The 16,205-nt window shown below is 46.2% G+C and overlaps 2 protein-coding genes and 1 long non-coding RNA gene across 3 annotated transcripts; 2 read left to right on the top strand and 1 right to left on the bottom strand.

Annotated features, from left to right (window-relative positions):
• Positions 1–1,656: 1,656 nt before the first annotated feature.
• LOC111257592 lies at positions 1,657–3,656 on the bottom strand. The gene is made up of 2 exons (XR_002678117.1): positions 2,985–3,656; positions 1,657–1,981 (listed from the first exon to the last, which is right to left on the bottom strand). It is a non-coding gene; the product is annotated as an uncharacterized LOC111257592 (long non-coding RNA).
• On the top strand, positions 1,990–5,253 carry LOC101755057. Its single transcript, XM_022827446.1, has 3 exons — positions 1,990–2,632; positions 3,988–4,890; positions 4,997–5,253. The coding sequence occupies exons 1-3, from the start codon at positions 2,605–2,607 to the stop codon at positions 5,041–5,043; spliced, it is 978 nt and encodes a 325-aa protein (XP_022683181.1). The 5' UTR covers positions 1,990–2,604; the 3' UTR covers positions 5,044–5,253.
• Positions 5,254–10,420: 5,167 nt separating this feature from the next.
• Positions 10,421–12,171, top strand: LOC101754642 (F-box protein PP2-B10). Its single transcript, XM_014805399.2, has 2 exons — positions 10,421–11,039; positions 11,588–12,171. Exons 1-2 carry the CDS (start codon positions 10,456–10,458, stop codon positions 12,045–12,047), a joined length of 1,044 nt encoding a protein of 347 aa, XP_014660885.2. The 5' UTR covers positions 10,421–10,455; the 3' UTR covers positions 12,048–12,171.
• Positions 12,172–16,205: the final 4,034 nt, after the last annotated feature.

The raw sequence follows: 16,205 nt of genomic DNA, 5'->3' as shown, positions 1-16,205 counted from the left end.
AATAAACGCCCTCGATGCAAATACCATTCACATCCAAGCCCTGTTTTGGTTCTGTACACCTTTTAAGTCGGTCATCCATAACCTGCATCTTTAGACTTGTAAGTATTGCAAACTAACATGTAGGAGGATATATCAGAATAGTGGAGATTTAAGACCACTGAGACATCATGAACAAATGGAGGTGGGGGTTTTTGCCACAAAATTAAATGGACTTATGGGAAGGTCAAAACATGCATTGGTAGAGAACTGACATTCCATCCAGGTGCTTTTATCCTGGTTGACTTTTGGATCCGGGACTAAAGTGCCGGGTTAAAAATGAGGCACCGACGAGATAGGCTTTAGTCCCGGTTGGTAACGGTTAAAAAAATCTGGCATCTTTTGTCCCGGTTGGAAATTCCAACCGGCACAAAAGGCCCCCCCTTTTATCCCGGTTGGTAATTCCAACCGGGACAAATTAGATTTAATCCCGGTTGGAAATTCCAACCAGGACAAAAAGGGGGTCTTTTGTTCCGGTTGAAATTTCCAACCGGGACCTTCTCACGCGCCCCCCACCCCCTTCTCTCTCCACCTTATCTCCTCCTCTCCCTTTCTTTATCTCGCGGATGCTAACTCTCCGGCGCTAACTCTTCCTCCCTCCTCCTCCTCTCCCTTTCTTTCAGGTGGGCGGCGGACAACTCCGATGCGAGCAGAGGCAGTGCGGGTGGTCGGCCGGCGGCAGTGCGGGCGGCCGGCGCGAGGGGCCCATTTTTTATTGTTTTTGAAACTTTTTAGTCCCGGTTGGATTTTCAGGATCTATGGTTCTGTCCAACCGGGGCTAAAGCCGCGTTTTTCACCAGTAATGACTGATTTATATATAGGGTGTTTATGCAATCTTCCCCAATATGTATTATACTTCTTATCATGTGGCTATATTTTTTATTATATATAGGATGTGGTTATAGTACTTCTTCCCTCCGTTCCCAAATTGTAGGTACATATTATTATGCACGAAGATATAATGTATGTCTAGAAAAATCAAAATGACCTACAATTTGGAACGGAGGGAGTACTTTCATCATGTTTAGTTTAAGCAGTTACTCCATTAAGCACCTGCATCAGATGTTGCTAGGCAAGAAGGCTGGTGCTGCTAAATATAGTTAGGAACTTAGGGGTTGTTGACAGGCAACCGTGCAGGAAACACCAACAATGCCGACGACACCTGCCACCGGCGGCCCGATTGCCATCTCAGTAGATCCTACTGCTTGTGGACGCTGCCGGTGGCGATGTGCAGCCGATAGAGAGCAGTGAGGAGCGGCCAAGGAAAATCAGTGCCTACGAGGTGAGCAGGATGCTGAAAAGGATGGATCTGATCATGTTTTGCGTTGCCTTCTTGGAGCGGGCGGGCAACGCTGTCGGCACTCTGGCCTTCCTCTGGGCAACAGTCGTCATGCTCGGCGGGTTCTGCTCTCTCCTGAGTCGCATGGATTTCTAGTTTTCCGCGATCATGGTTTTCATATAAGGCTCCAGGTGCATAGCTCCATCCCTAATCAAAGAAAAAGCCACCAACATTACAAGATTTATCGCTTCCTTGTTTATGCTTCTATAAGGTGTTTGGCTTGACAAACCAGCATCCTAAATGAGGTGGGACCTTCGTCCCATGAATTGTAGCACGATAAATTCATCCATCATCTGTTACTAAATATTGGCTTGTGAGGGAAGAGTCAATAAATCGTGATGGATCAACTCATTACATTAAACCAAACCCATTACAAAAAATAGAGCGAGAAGATGAGCCAACCCATTCATCAAATTAAATCAAACACGCCGATGCTCGATGATTGTCCCTATCTTTGTTTCTAGTTGCCCGCCACCAACTATAGAGCTACCAAACCCATGACACTTCCAACCAACTATACAACTACTAAACCCATCATAATTCTTCCCTTCATCATGGCTCGCCATATCCTTGTTGCCTGGTTCTTTCACAACGAGTTTAGCAAGCCTGCATGGTGGAACATAGAGTAAGTTCTGACTCATTATAGGACACTAATCCTCAACTGATGCCACAGGCTAATTAAATTTCAGAATCGTAAGTAGAGGTTCACTAAAATACATTATTAACACCACTACGAGTAACAACGGAAGTAGAGAACAGAGGCATTGTGAACTAAAAGTACTCCATCGACAAGTTTTTGTACTGGATATTATAAAGAAAACAAGTTTATGTAGGAGCAGCAGCAATATTGTAACGTGTAAAAGAAAATCCCCAGACTCGATTGGCTCTAACAAATCAACAGAGAAGTAATGTTCTGATTCTGCAAATATAGAGCAAGAACCGAACCGGCCAGCATCAATCTGTTAGTTTGATCTCGTCCGGCTCGGTCCAACGACCGAGTCGGAGTCCTTGATTCGCGCCCTGATCGGGGCGCACAACCGGATATGGTTGACGGGCCCCCGCTATAAAAAGAGAGGTGGGGTCGGGGGCACACACGCCAAAGAACGCCAGACCCACCGACACAACCCTAGACCCGATCTAACTTGCGCTGTCAGCGGCGGGAAGCTCCGCCGACACCTCGCCGTGCCGCCGCCGCCCTCGTCGTCAACGCCACCGTCACCTTCACCGCCATGGCGAGCACAAGCACCAAGACCGATGGTTGTGACCCTCTCTCTCTCTCTCTCTCTCTCTCTCTCTCTCTCTCTCTCTCTCTCTCAGATGTCTCTGTTTAGATCTAAGTATCTGTTTTTCACCATAAGAATAAGTTGTAAACCCGCTAGTTCATGCACCTAGTGATCCCACAAACCTACCAATGGTACCAGAGCCAAACTATGGTGTAGATCTAGTCGGGGTCAGTAAGAAATTAGAAGGAGATGAACGAATCAGAAAAGAAATTCAAACCCTAACCGAAGGGGAAGAAAGAAGAGAACGCGAAAAGAAAGAAACCCTAACCCTAGACCGGATCCGTTCCGGGAAGATAGAAAGAAGAAAGGGGTTAGGGGAAGCTTACCGGATCCGCTCCGCGCTCCGGGAAGAAGGAAGCCGCCGCCGGCGGGGTGCCCAAGGCACCGACGCTAGTCCGCTCGACGGCGGCGCGCTCACCCTAGGGCGAGCGCGCGCGCCGGCGAGAGGACCGGCGGCGGCGCCGTCTTTGAGGACACCTGCCGGCGGAGGGGAGCTGCGGCGGCGCCGTCACCCGCCACGGACGGGCCTGCCGAGGGGAAGCCTCGGGCCGGGCGCCGCGCCGCTCGCCGGCGCTCGCCCGCCCCATCGGCTCCGCCGCTAGGCGCTACTCTCGCAGGATTGCGGCGCTGAGAGGGAGAAATGGCGCTAGGATTCCGGGAGGAGACGGCGCGCGGCGTTTTTTTCGCCCGATATCGCCAGGGAGGGCGCCGCGGGCGAGAGTGCGAGGCAGGCCGGGCCGCATTCACGCGCGGGCCGGCAGCACAGTAAAGTTTGAGGCCCGGGCAAGCTCTGGTCAGCTGGGCCGTTAGATGGGCCACATTGCGCCGGCGTTCGCTGGGCCGCAGGCAGGCCGTTTCCGCGCTCAGGCCGAAAGAGCAGAGAAGATTGAGCCCCTGTCTTTTTCTTTTTCCAGTTATTTTAGCAATTTTCTGGAAATTGATTGATGGCTGAAATAAAATTAGTTTTCAGGAGTTTTCCTGTGGGTAAAATTCACAATTAAGTTTAAGCTTCCGCTGTCTTAAATTTAAGATAATTTGAATTGTTAGCATTGTTTTGCCAATTTATGCATTAAGTTGAAGTTTTTAGTCTATTTTTCTGATTAAATTGGACCAACGCGAAATTTAATTAGAAAATAAGTATTTTCTGATTATAATAATTTTATCTACTGACCCACGTTTTTGATAATATTATTATAGTAGTAATTTTTGTTTTATCGTTATTGATTCTATTTCTAGCCAATGGTGATATAGAATTAATATTTAGAAGTTTTATGTTTAAATTTGACCAATGTTGAATTAACTTAAATTTTTCTGAATTTTTGTTTTCAGGCAATATTTTTAGTTATATCTCATCCATAGAGCCTCTCAATGGAGGGAATTATGGCTCATGGCGAGAGAAGATTGAGATAGCGCTTGCGCTGTCGGACATTGATCTAGCACTGACTGATCCCTGTCCCATAGCTCCTGAGCACCCCGTGAGGGGTGAAAATGAGAGCGAAGAAGATTTTAATGTTAAAGTGTGTGATCATGCACCAACTAGAATGCAGTACGACCTTGATCGTGCGAAGTGGGACCAATCAAACAGAAAGTGCATGATGGTGATTAAGATCTCCATTTCGGAGGCTATAAGGGGAGCAATCCCAGAGTGTACCACCGCTAGAGAGTACCTTAGAAAGGTGGAGAGTCTGTTTACTAGCTCTTCAAAGGCTTATGCAAGTACTCTTATTAAGAGGCTTGTTACTGAAAAGTATACTGGTGGTGGAATAAGGAAACACATATTGAGAATGAGCAACATGGCTTCCAAGCTCAAGGCTATGGATATGGAGTTCAAAGATGAGTTTGTACTCTATTTGATCTTTGCCTCCCTACCCAAGGAGTTTGAGGCTTTTGTTGTTAATTACAACTCACATCCAGAAAAGTGGGGTATTGAGAAGCTGATTTCCATGTGTGTGCAAGAAGAGGATAGAATAAAAGACGCATGTGGTGATTCTATCAACTACGTGAAGCAGAATAAGAAGAGGAATTATCAAAGCAGTAATTTTAAGCCACAAGGGAAACTTCAGTGGGATAATACCTCTTCTTCTAAGGCACATGGAAAGGCTCCACTAAATGATCACCATCAAAGATTAAACCATGAAGAGGTGGTGGACAAGGACACTTGCAAGTGGTGCAAGAAAAAGGGACACTACCAGAAGGATTGTGTAGAATTCCTAAGATTTCTATGTAAGAAAGGTGAGGACCTTATTACATTCGTAGATGAGTTCTTATATTACGTTATGCAAAATCTACTTGGTGGATTGATTCAGGTGCAACTATTTATGTTGCAAATTCATTACAGGGATTCCATACGAGGAGGACCCTGCAAAGAGGAGAAAGAAGCATTAAAATAGCAAATGGTGTCGAAGCTGAAGTCGAAGCCATAGAGAACTCCCATTAGAATTAGTAGATAGTTTTGTACTTCATCTAAGAGATATTCTCTATGTACCCTTTTTGCGTAGAAATTTAATAAGTGCATCGCACTTAGACAATGATGGTTTTGCTTGTCACTTCAATTATGGACAATGTAAAATCAAGTTTAATAATAAGTGTGTTGGTCTTGCCTTCAGACAAAAAGAGTTTTATTTGCTATCACTTTGTGAGAATGTGAATGTTGTAAGCGCTTAGAATGTGAATGCCTCCGCGTATATGAATGTAAGAAATAAGCGGAAAAGAATGTGGGGGCTGGGGGCACACACGCTAAAGAACACCGTACCCACCAGACCCACTGACACGACTCTAGACCCGATCTAACTTGCGCTGTCAGCAGCAGGAAGCTCCGTCGACACCTCGCTACGCCGCCGCCGCCGCCCTCGTCATCAACGCTACCATCACCTTCACCACCATGGCGACCTCAAGCACCAAGATTGATGGTTGTGATCTCACTCTCTCTCTCTCCCTCCCTCTCGGATGTCTCTGTTTAGATGTAAGGATCTATTTTTCACCGTAAGAACAAGGTGTAAACCCGCTAGTTCATGCACCTAGTGATCCCACGAACCTATCACAATCAGTAAAGAAAAGAAAAATTCAAAGCAGCAGCAGTGCAAATCTCGGCAGCAAAGTTACCAGATCCTTCCTGACTAGAGGACGGAGAACAGCCGTAAACAGAAACTACTACGTTGTGGCGGCTTACAAACTGATGAGCGATAATTAATCTTATCTTACCGGCAAATCTTTGACTCTCCCGGTCCCGGGGGGCTTGATTCTATTCTATAGTATCAACTCGGCGTGAATGAATTTGGGGGCCTTTTTAATGCCCTAAACCTCACGCGACCAATGCAGGCAGACCAGAGTCCAGATTTGATCCGTATTTCAGAAACTCTGTCTCGTCAGGACTCTTTTTCTTTCAGAAGTAGGATCTGATTCCACGTTGCGCTGGCTGGACCTGAATTCGAGGGCCCATTGGGAGCCTTGTGGCCCAGCCCAATAGAGTGTTGCTAGTCCAATTCCGTTGTGAACGAGCCTAGATCCTGCTCCAATTTCGTCGTTAGGACCTTGTGTGTGTGGCTGTGGCCAACGACCATGGCCCAATCGTGCCCGTCACTCGCTCCTAGGACCTTTGCTTATTGTTGGCATATTCGATTAATCTCCATCTTTACGTAGTCCAACCCGCATCAGCATGCGTCTTTTACAGGTTAATGATGCGTTCATTAACTTGTGTGTCGCGTCATCGCATGGTACTCGGGTGTTTGGTTAAGAGAATTCTCATTTTCTTTGTGGGAGGGAATAAGTTGATCCTCACGTGCACGTGCTCCCTCCTTCCCAAAGGAAATGTCGAACGGATTGTTAGTGTAGTTGGCAAACGATCATGCAATCTCAATCCCATTTATTTAGACTTGATCCCATCTATTTTCAGGCGTGCAATTTGTTTGGTTTTCAAGTTGTGAAAAATTGTTTTCAAAGATTTGTCGGTAGTTTGACGTAAAAAAGGTTTCTCTTCGTCCAAGCTCCAAAATTGCACTTTTGTGGTTTTTTAGATTAATTATACTTTTCATATGACGTAACGCAAGATGCGTTGAATAATTTCTTTCGGAAAATTGATAGAAATCCCGAACCCCGATGCTAGCAGCATTATGTATCTTGCTGCAGGCCTGAAACGGACCTTTTGTTGGTTGCTCTTTTCTTCTTCCGGAGATTGTGGACCGAGATTGGTGTGGGCTCCAATAAAAAGGAGCCCATCGATCGAGGTTGGCGGAATTTTTTTTTTATTTTAGTATTTTGTAAAAATATACGTCCTAATAAAAAAATTATAAATCTATACCTATGTCGCCGTTTGAAATAGCGGAAGGTGTATTGTAGCAACGAACGTTCCCTCCTCTGGGCAGTACACTTTCAAAAATTTATAACTAATTCATATAAATTTGGATGGAGATAAACTTTATATAAAAATTTTAGATCTCGATGAGATCTACAACTTTTTAGTTTAAACTTTTTTCATTTAGTATCATCTTGGTGCTCAAATAATCGACACAAGTTCAGACTAAAATTAATTTTAGATTTGAAACTTGTGTCGATTATTTGAGCACCAAGATGACACCAAATGGAAACAGTTTGAACTACAAAGTTATAAATTTCCTCAATAGCCACAATATTTATATAAAACTTATCTATATCCGAGTTCACATGAATTAGTTATGATTTTTAAATATGTGCTGCTCAGTTTCAAATCTAAATTTTGAATTTTAGATCTGAAACTTGTGTTGAATATTTGAGCATATCAAATAAAAAAATTTGAATTATAAAGTGACGAGATCTATAATTTTTATATAAAGTTTATCTCCATCCGAGTTTATATGAATTAGTTATAATTTTTTGAAAGTGTACTGTTCAGAGGAGGAACAACCGGCTGTAAGTTTGCTACAATGTAAACTTCTGCCGTTTCGTTTGGCTATAGCCGTTTCAAACGGGGTATAGGTATAGATTTGTAATTTTTTGTTAGGATATATATTTTTGCAACATACTAAAATAAAAAATTCAGGTTGGCGGCTCCACCAAAATCAGACCTGAACTCGAGGGCCATTAAGAGCTTGGTCGCTTTGTCGTCTTCAAAGTTGAAACCGCTGCTGTGCCGGGAGTCCTGTCTTGGAGTTCATCAACTCCAGCCACGCACGCACGCACGCTCGCTCATACATCCATCGTTGTGAACGAGCCGAGATCCTGTGCTCCTGTTCCGTTTCCTCGTTAAACACACGTCGTCGGTGCCCTCACGGCATTGATCTCAAGATCTGTGCGTGACTTTGGCCAACAACGACGATGCCCGACCGAACCCGGCGATGGAACGCTACATTTTTTTTCAGCCCATGCTGCCGTCACTCCTAAGACCTTTGCTGCTGGTATCTGTATGATCTTCCAAACTCTTTTTACAGAGTCCAACCCGGATCTGCATGTATCTTATACACAAGTCGATGCGTTCGTTAACTGTCTCCAACCCTTTAGGTGGTTGATCTGGTCGGTTCAACAAGGTTGACATAGCAAACAACTCGATAGGTCAACGTTTCCAAATTACTATTCGTTTTAGTTTTTCTACATACATATAACTTTTGCTATAGATCTAGATGTATGCATGTTTAATACGTAGTAAAAGTTATGTACCTAGAAAAGTCAAAATAAATAGTAATTTAGGACGGAGGAAGTATATTAGTATATAATATATATGGAATGGAATGGAATCATCATGCTAATTGATTTCTTTTGCACATGACAGACCAATTAATATCCCATAGGATGATGGCATGAGCTGGTTCCTTAGACGATCAGTGGAAACATCTCGTCGGTGAAGGTTTTCTTGGCATGAAGGCACTACGATTCAGAGGTGCTTGGATACAAGGTGCTAAACTTTAGCAATGCCACATCGGATGTTCGGATGCTAATTAAGAAGACTAAATATGAGCTAATTATAAAACTAATTGCAGAACCTCTATGCTATTTCGCGAGATGAATTTATTAAGCCTAATTAATGCATCATTAGCAAATGGTTACTGTAGCAATACATTGTCAAATCATGGACTAATTAGGCTTAATAGATTTGTCTCGCGAATTAGACTCCATCTGTGTAATTAATTTTGTAATTAACCTATATTTAATACTCCTAATTAGCATCAAACATCCTATGTAACCTATGCTAAACTTTAGCATGGTATCAAACACCCTATGCAGACCCTGTAGCAAGACCGTGACTTTATTCCAGACAACAGCTGCATGCGCTGACTTGATTGGTCACACGTGGCGACTAATCCGACCGACCGGGGCACAGCTCAACTTGTTGCACGTCGTCGAAGGACCCTACTTGAGATGGATGTCGACCTGTGGCCGTGCCTGCTGCGGCGCGCGACACGCTGCCCACGTCGACGCAAGAAGGCTGATAACTAATGCACCTGTCGTGTCGGTACCGACCCGTCTGGTTGGGTTGCCTATCGAGCAGCGATCGGGCAATTGATAACTAATGCACGTACTAAATTACATCTCGATTATTTATTTATTTTATTTTATATTATTTATGGTTATATATTTATAATTATTGCAGAGTAAATTTAATTGAAAATCGAACCATTTTAAGTTATCATTAAAAAAAATTAAAAATATGGGTTAAATTATTGATTAAAGATGGTATAAAGTTTGAATTTTGATATACGTGTGCATCTTACCAGCACGAACATCCAAGAGTGCCGACAGCTCCTCACATAGCCATCGCCATCGCCGCTAGTAGCAGGGTAAGGTCCCATTTGGATATCCACTGCTAAAGTTTAGCACCTGTCATATCGGATGTTTGGATGCTAATTATGAGTATGAAACATAGGCTAATTACAAAACTAATTGCACAGATGGAGTCTAATTCGCGAGACAAATCTATTAAACCTAATTAGTCCATAATTTGACAATGTGGTGCTACAGTAACCATTTGCTAATGATGGATTAATTATGCTTAATAGATTCGTCCCGCGAATTAGCACAGGGTTCTGCAATTAGTTTTATAATTAGCTCATATTTAATCCTCCTAATTAGCATCCGAACATTCGATGTGACACTGCTAAAGTTTAGCACTGGTATCCAAATAACCCTGATTACCCCCACCCCACGGCACAGTGCACGTAGTAGACCGGGATCGCCATGGAGGAGTATTATATGATTATTTCTGACCAGCCGCCGTCGACCACGTCACCATCTCACCATGACCGCCACCACGCATACATTGGATACTAGGTGCTAAACTTTAACAGTGTCACATCGGATGTTCGGATGCTAATTAGGAGGATTAAACATGAGCTAATTATAAAACTAATTGCAGAACCCTTTGCTAATTCGCGAGACGAATCTATTAAGTCTAATTAATCCATCATTAGCAAAATGGTTACTGTAGTACCACGTTGTCAAATCATGGACTAATTAGACCTAATAGATTCGTCTCGCGAATTAGACTCCATCTGTGCAATTAGTTTTGTAATTAGTCTATGTTTAATACTCCTAATTAGTATCAAACATTCGATGTGATAGGTGCTAAATTTTAGTAGGGTGTATCAAATACCCCCTAATACTGCTGTGTATACTCTCCTACTACTTCGTGTACAAGTGGCGTACACCGTACGCGGCCGCACGCGCAGGAACAGTCGCCGGCGCGGCGGGGTCGGGTTGGGGTAATAATCTTCCGCCGCGCCACCCGCGGTCATTTATGCATGAGACAAACGACCGCTTGACGAATAGTGCGGTGGCCACCTCGCCGGCCGTCGCTGTCACCGGTCAGACCCGCGCCATGGGACCACGCATATGTGCCCACCGCTATACATAAACCTCTCGCCGTCTAGGATGCCATGCCGGGCCGGCAGTACACAGCACAGGACCAGCAGAGACGGCGAGACGCCACCAGTACGCTTCGCTGTCGACCTTGTAGTTACGCGCGCGTCGGAGCCAAGAGCGATGGCAGCGGCGGCGGCGGCGGAGGGGAGGCAGCAGCAGGAGCAGGAGACCCGGGTGTGCGACCTGCCGGAGGAGTGCCTGGCGCTGGCCATCGCGCTCACCTCCCCGCGCGACGCCTCCCGCTGCGCGGCCGTCTCGCCGGCCTTCCGCGCCGCCGCGGACTCGGACCACGTCTGGCAGCGCTTCATCCCCACCGACGACGGCTCCTTCCTGCTGCCGGGCGCCGAGAAGAAGAGGAAGAAGAAGAAGGACGCCTACCTCGGCCTCTGCGACGCCGCCAGCGCCGTCGCCGTCGGGGACGACGACGGCGGGTGCTGGGTGTGGCTGGACAGGGCCACCGGCGCCAGGTGCTACGCGCTGTCGGCCCGCAGGCTCAGCCTGCCGTGGGACGACGGCGAGTTCAGCTGGAGATTCACCCCGCACCCGCTCTCAAGGTTCGGCTGCTAATTAATCCTTCTTATTCTTACATAATCCTTGATTAAATCTCTCACGCTTAAATATAATTTCCCTGCATCATACCATCCGTGACGATGAGAATTCTACCTAAACCTCTGAATTACCTAGGTGATATTTCTCTTAAAAAACGCAATTATTGAGCTCGTGATTTTAACCACTTTCTAGCTGAGTTAGCGACTGTTAGAAAAGCTTGCTCGACCGGAAAGCTTTTCAACCACGGCGGAGAAAAACTATGTAGAAATTACATGGCGTGCCCGCGTGTGGCCACTGCCCTCACTAGTCTACTCTGCCGTGGCCCCATATGTTTGGCAGCTGATTTTTCTTCAGGCTGTCACTGTTGTTGGAGTACAAAAGGGCCAAGCAATTCCTCGTCGTCGAGAGCGAAGTGCGGCGGACGAACTGTTTGTTCGTGCGCCTGCGCCTTGCGTAGCGTAGCTTTTTTGCGTTTGGCACGATTTGGATTGGATTCTACTCCGGAGACGAATTAAATAACTAATAAACCATCTGTCCATGGTGGTGGCGGCAGGTTCGGGGAGGTGGCGGAGCTGGTGGAGTGCACGTGCCTGGACATCTACGGGCGGCTCCCGACGGCGGCGCTGACGCCGGCGACGCCCTACGCGGCGTACCTGATCTACGACACCGCGCCGGAGGGGCAGCACCGCGGGCTCAGCTTCCTGGACCAGGAGACGTCGGTGTCCCTGGGCGGCAGCATGGCCGCGGCGGCGCGCCACGCCGTGTGCCTCCGGCCCGACGACGCCGAGGCGCGCAAGTTCAGGGGCGGCGGCGGCGGCGGTGAGGACGGGCAGGTGCGGCGGCCGAGGAGGAGGGAGGACGGGTGGTGGGAGATGGAGATGGGGCGGCTGCCGAGCACGGCCACCGGCGGCGAGCCGGAGCCGCAGGAGGTGGTGGCGAGCTTCGAGGCGTTGGGATGGTACCCCAAGCGCGGCCTCATCCTTCATGGCATCGAGTTCAGGCCCCTCCACTAGCTTACAGTTGCAGTTGTTGTATAGTGATATATACATATATATTTATGCACATGATGGGTGGGTAATTAAGATCATTCTCAATGGAAGTTTCACCAATAATAAATGAGGTGTCACATACTCTCTCCGTATAGCTTTTACAAGTCGTTCTGGGCGTGGAAGCATTTTTGCCAAAGGAAGTCGCTCTGGGCGACGGGGCTGATTGTTGACGCATTTGCCCCTGCATGCGCATGCGCCGCTTCGTTTGCCTCCCGGTTTCCCAGACGTCATTTATTCATTGCCTCGCTTCCAGTCGCATCCAGCCCGTTCAGCTGCCGCCGTCTCTCGCGTCAAGCAGTAAACACCGCTCGTCTCTCGCTTCGACTCGCCCAGCACGCCGCCATCGCTTACTCGCTGTCTCACGCTCATCCGTGGCTTAGGCTTTAGGGCGCCGCCATCGCGCAGGTGCTGTCTCACGCTCGACCATGGAGTTCGGCGGCGCTGGTGGTGCTCGCTGTGGAGTCTGGCGGCGCGGGTGTGCCTCGCCGCAGAGTCCGACGTTCGCTGCGGAGGAGTCACAGGAGATCGCGCTGGAGTCGCTGGAGGTCATCGCGCCGGAGTCGCTGGAGGTCATCGCGCCGGAGTCGCAGGAACCGGAGGAGGTCGTCACGCCGGACTTGGAGATGGAGGTGGTGCCGGACTCGCAGATGGAGGCGGTGCCGGACTCCATCACGCCGGAGTTGCAGATGGCGTCCGACTCCACCATGCTGAACTCCATCACGACGGACTCCATGCCGGACTTGCAGATGGCGCCCGACTCCATCGCGACGGACTCCATCATGCCGGATTCCTTGCCGCCGGGCGCTTTTCTTTGCGGTCGCTGCGGTCTTGTCCATGAGGACCGCGAAGCATGGAATCGTGCACACTCGCGGTTCAGGCCATGCCGTCGCTGCGGTCTCGTCCACGCGGACTACATGAGTGACGCCATTGCCGGCCGCGTCGAGGTGGACTGCGACCTTTTCATCGAGCATTACGGTTGGTTGTTGCCCAGAAAGGATGATGCCAAAGCATCGGTAAGATATGGTTTGATTGTTACATGCAGCAAGAGTAGCACAGGCTAAATTTAGTTCTAATTAATTGTTACAAGAGAATGACTCTACTACTTAAGCTAACTAGCATCATTCTAATTTTTTCATGCAGCAAGAGTAGCCTCAGCTTCATGTAGCAATGATGGATCACAAGGGATGGAAGTTGGCAGACGTTCTTCTCTTTCCAATGTTTCTTTTTTCATGTGAGGTATCTTGAAGTTGTTGCAACCTTTCTTCTTCATAGCTTCCATCAAAACACCTTGTAGTGTTAGAAATATTCGGTTTGTTTTGCGTGTCGAGTACTCCATGAATGCCTACAAAACAAGTGTGCAAGAAATGAATGAATGAGCAATTTTTTTGTGGAAGAAAACATTGAAACATGTGTGATCAATTTGAGCAAATTACCTCTTGCACGGCAGGAACTAGAGCCTCTATTGTTTTTGCATTCTTCTTATATTGAATTGCTTGTATAGCTCGAAAAAAACCCAAGTCAAGAATGTTGAAATCCGGAGAGTTTGGTGGTTGACATATTAGGCGAATATCAAATCCTCCTAGCTTAACGGCCTCACAAAAATCTAGATCATCCAATTTCAAGTGGGAAGGTGCATTGTCCTGTTGAATGAAGATTGGTTTGCCCACATCTTCTCTTGGCCACTTAGCTCGAATGGCAGGCAACACTTGGTTGATCATAAAATCTCTAATCACTTCTCTAGTGATCGAAGTAATGGGCTTCATAACCAAGTCTCCACGGACACGGCCGGTTCTCTCATTACCTCTTTGAGCCGGTTCATAACGAACAAGTGGAAAACAACCAATCCTACCATCAAAAATACAATTCCCATCCCTAAACCTTGGCCGAGCGCAAACACACAAGAACATGAGCCTAGGGATGTAGTTCTTATTCTTACAAGTCCGATGGGGATCATCTTCTTCGGGTAGCAAATAATATTTTTCAGATTTTTGAGATAGGTAAAACCATTTCTCATCAATGAACACAAAGTCAAACAACTCCTTGAACCTTGGATCATCAAGCAATTCCCTGTTAACCATGTCAACACACCACTGTAACCTAGACCTCTTGTTAGCTTGAGTGAGATATGGTTTGATGCTACTAGAGTGGCGCCTAATCAATCCTTTTTTCAAATACCTTTGAATCTTCCATTTGCTCAAGTTTAGTTTGGCGCACACATCCTCTATAGTCATTCTTTCCTTTAGAGGAATGTTTCTCAATGCGTCCAAATCAACAGGGATTGCTTTACGGCCAACTCTACCCTTCTTTAGACTATCAACCACAACCGGAATAGAGTTTCTAAGTTGTGTTTTACCTCGGTTCCAAACACGCTGAACTATCCGAATGTTAAGGTCAAATTGAGCAGCAACAGATGCAGTATCTTTCAGATGCAGTATACCATCATTGCTTTTACACAACAAAGCTTGATAAAATTGTTTTCGGAGCTCTTCACTCATTTCTTTCCTTCGGACCCTTCGGTTGGGTGGTTGAACTTGTTCTTCCACGGTTGGGTTGTCCACATCATGTTCTGTTAAAAGAAAAATGCATGTTGAAGCTTACTCACGGCATGTTCTAATTATAGGAGAAAAAAAAGCATGTTCTGCATGTTCATGCTTCATAGGAGAAAAAACAAACAAATTCATGCAATACTTACTCACGGCATGTTCTAATTATAGGGAAAAAATAAACACATTCATGGAGTAACTAGACATGGCATGTTGTATTTTTAGGAAAAAAACAAACACATTCAAGGCATGTTCTAATTATAGGGAAAAAACAAACACTTTCATGGAGTAGCATCATGAGCATGATCTAGTAGAAGAATGTGATTGTGACAAAAAAAAATAGTTACCAGCAAGATTTTGTACAAAGTCAAAATCAATTGCACCGAACTCATCAAGTGGTAAGTTCAAATCCAGTACTGTAAAAAAAAAGAAACAATAATGAGAACCGAAATAATATGAACAAGCAACGAACGGATACGTCGAAGTGATGCATTTACCGTCGTGGCGATCTTCTGCCTCGTCCAGATTGAACAAGTCGTTGGCGTCGTCGTCTTGTTGCTCTTGGAGATCAAACACGTCGTTGGGAACGTCATCTTCTGATGCCGGAACGTTGAGACCACCACACAAACATGCTGTGAATATCAAAAAATAAATGAAAAAAATGAGTGAGAATGAATCAGCACGTTACCATTGTTGTTGTGGTCCTCCAGTATAGGCTCGTTGAGATTGAAGGGGAGATTGCCGTCGTCATCTTCCTCCATACGAACGTTCAGATCAAAGCCATGGAGGACATGAGCCATTGCGCCGTACGGATTGCTGTGGAAGGAGTTGGTAGAAAGAGAAGAAGCTAAGCCATGGCTAGATGAACAAGCAAGGCAAGGCAGTAGTACTCCAGGCAGTCGAACCGATGCTGGCGTTTTAATACTGCAGGCAGCCGAACCGTTCGACCTGCTGTCCTGCTGAGCGCTGAGCGCCAAACGAACAAAAAAACGCGCCCACGCGAAACAAAGAGTGAACGAAAAAGTCTACACACGCGGCAACGTGCACAGCGCCATGCAAATTCCCGCGAGCGTCCAAAAAAATAGTGTGGCCAAGGGATTCGAACGCTGGACCTCCAGCCTCGGTCCGCGGATCGCTTACCACTCAGACTATGAGGAATTGTTGTATAGGAGACACCCGCAGTCCTATTTAATAAGGGCAAAGAAGGAAAACTCCCCCCTAATTAATCACTCTTTGGCACTCCTTGGTAAGCGTAATCCTGTCCTAAACGACTTCTAATTGCGATACGGAGGGAGTACGCAATGTTGATAGCATGACACACTATTTATGAGGTGAGAAAAGAAAACGGTTTCATGGGGATGAAACCATATGTACACTGTTTTCAAGATCTTTATGTCTTGCATATAGCCTTGGAAATAACAAAAGATGAAACTATGCATTGTGTGGGTTATTTCATCTATGAATTAAATAAATTCTTGCTTATGTGGCACTCTTAGAAACATAAATATGAAACTTTGCATTGAGAATGACCTTAACAGTATTTTTGGATCCTGATGTAATGCTAATTAAGGGCTCGCAT

This window comes from Setaria italica, chromosome VI (assembly GCF_000263155.2).
Source record: "Setaria italica strain Yugu1 chromosome VI, Setaria_italica_v2.0, whole genome shotgun sequence".
Classification (NCBI taxonomy): domain Eukaryota; kingdom Viridiplantae; phylum Streptophyta; class Magnoliopsida; order Poales; family Poaceae; genus Setaria; species Setaria italica.
The sequence above is the reverse complement of the archived record's forward strand: the minus strand, read 5'-3'. Positions and strand labels throughout refer to the sequence as shown.

What these genes read in the sequence shown, in the direction of transcription:
- LOC101755057 (XM_022827446.1), top strand. Translation starts at nt 2,605, where the DNA reads ATGGCGAGCACAAGCACCAAGACCGATG. An exon ending in CACAAGCACCAAGACCGATG is followed by an intron (nt 2,633 to 3,987) that starts GTTGTGACCCTC and finishes TTTTGTTTTCAG; the next exon opens with GCAATATTTTTAGTTATATC. An exon ending in AAGATTTCTATGTAAGAAAG is followed by an intron (nt 4,891 to 4,996) that starts GTGAGGACCTTA and finishes AATTCATTACAG; the next exon opens with GGATTCCATACGAGGAGGAC.
- LOC101754642 (XM_014805399.2), top strand. Translation starts at nt 10,456, where the DNA reads ATGTGCCCACCGCTATACATAAACCTCTCGCCGTCTAGGATGCCATGC. An exon ending in ACCCCGCACCCGCTCTCAAG is followed by an intron (nt 11,040 to 11,587) that starts GTTCGGCTGCTA and finishes TGGTGGCGGCAG; the next exon opens with GTTCGGGGAGGTGGCGGAGC.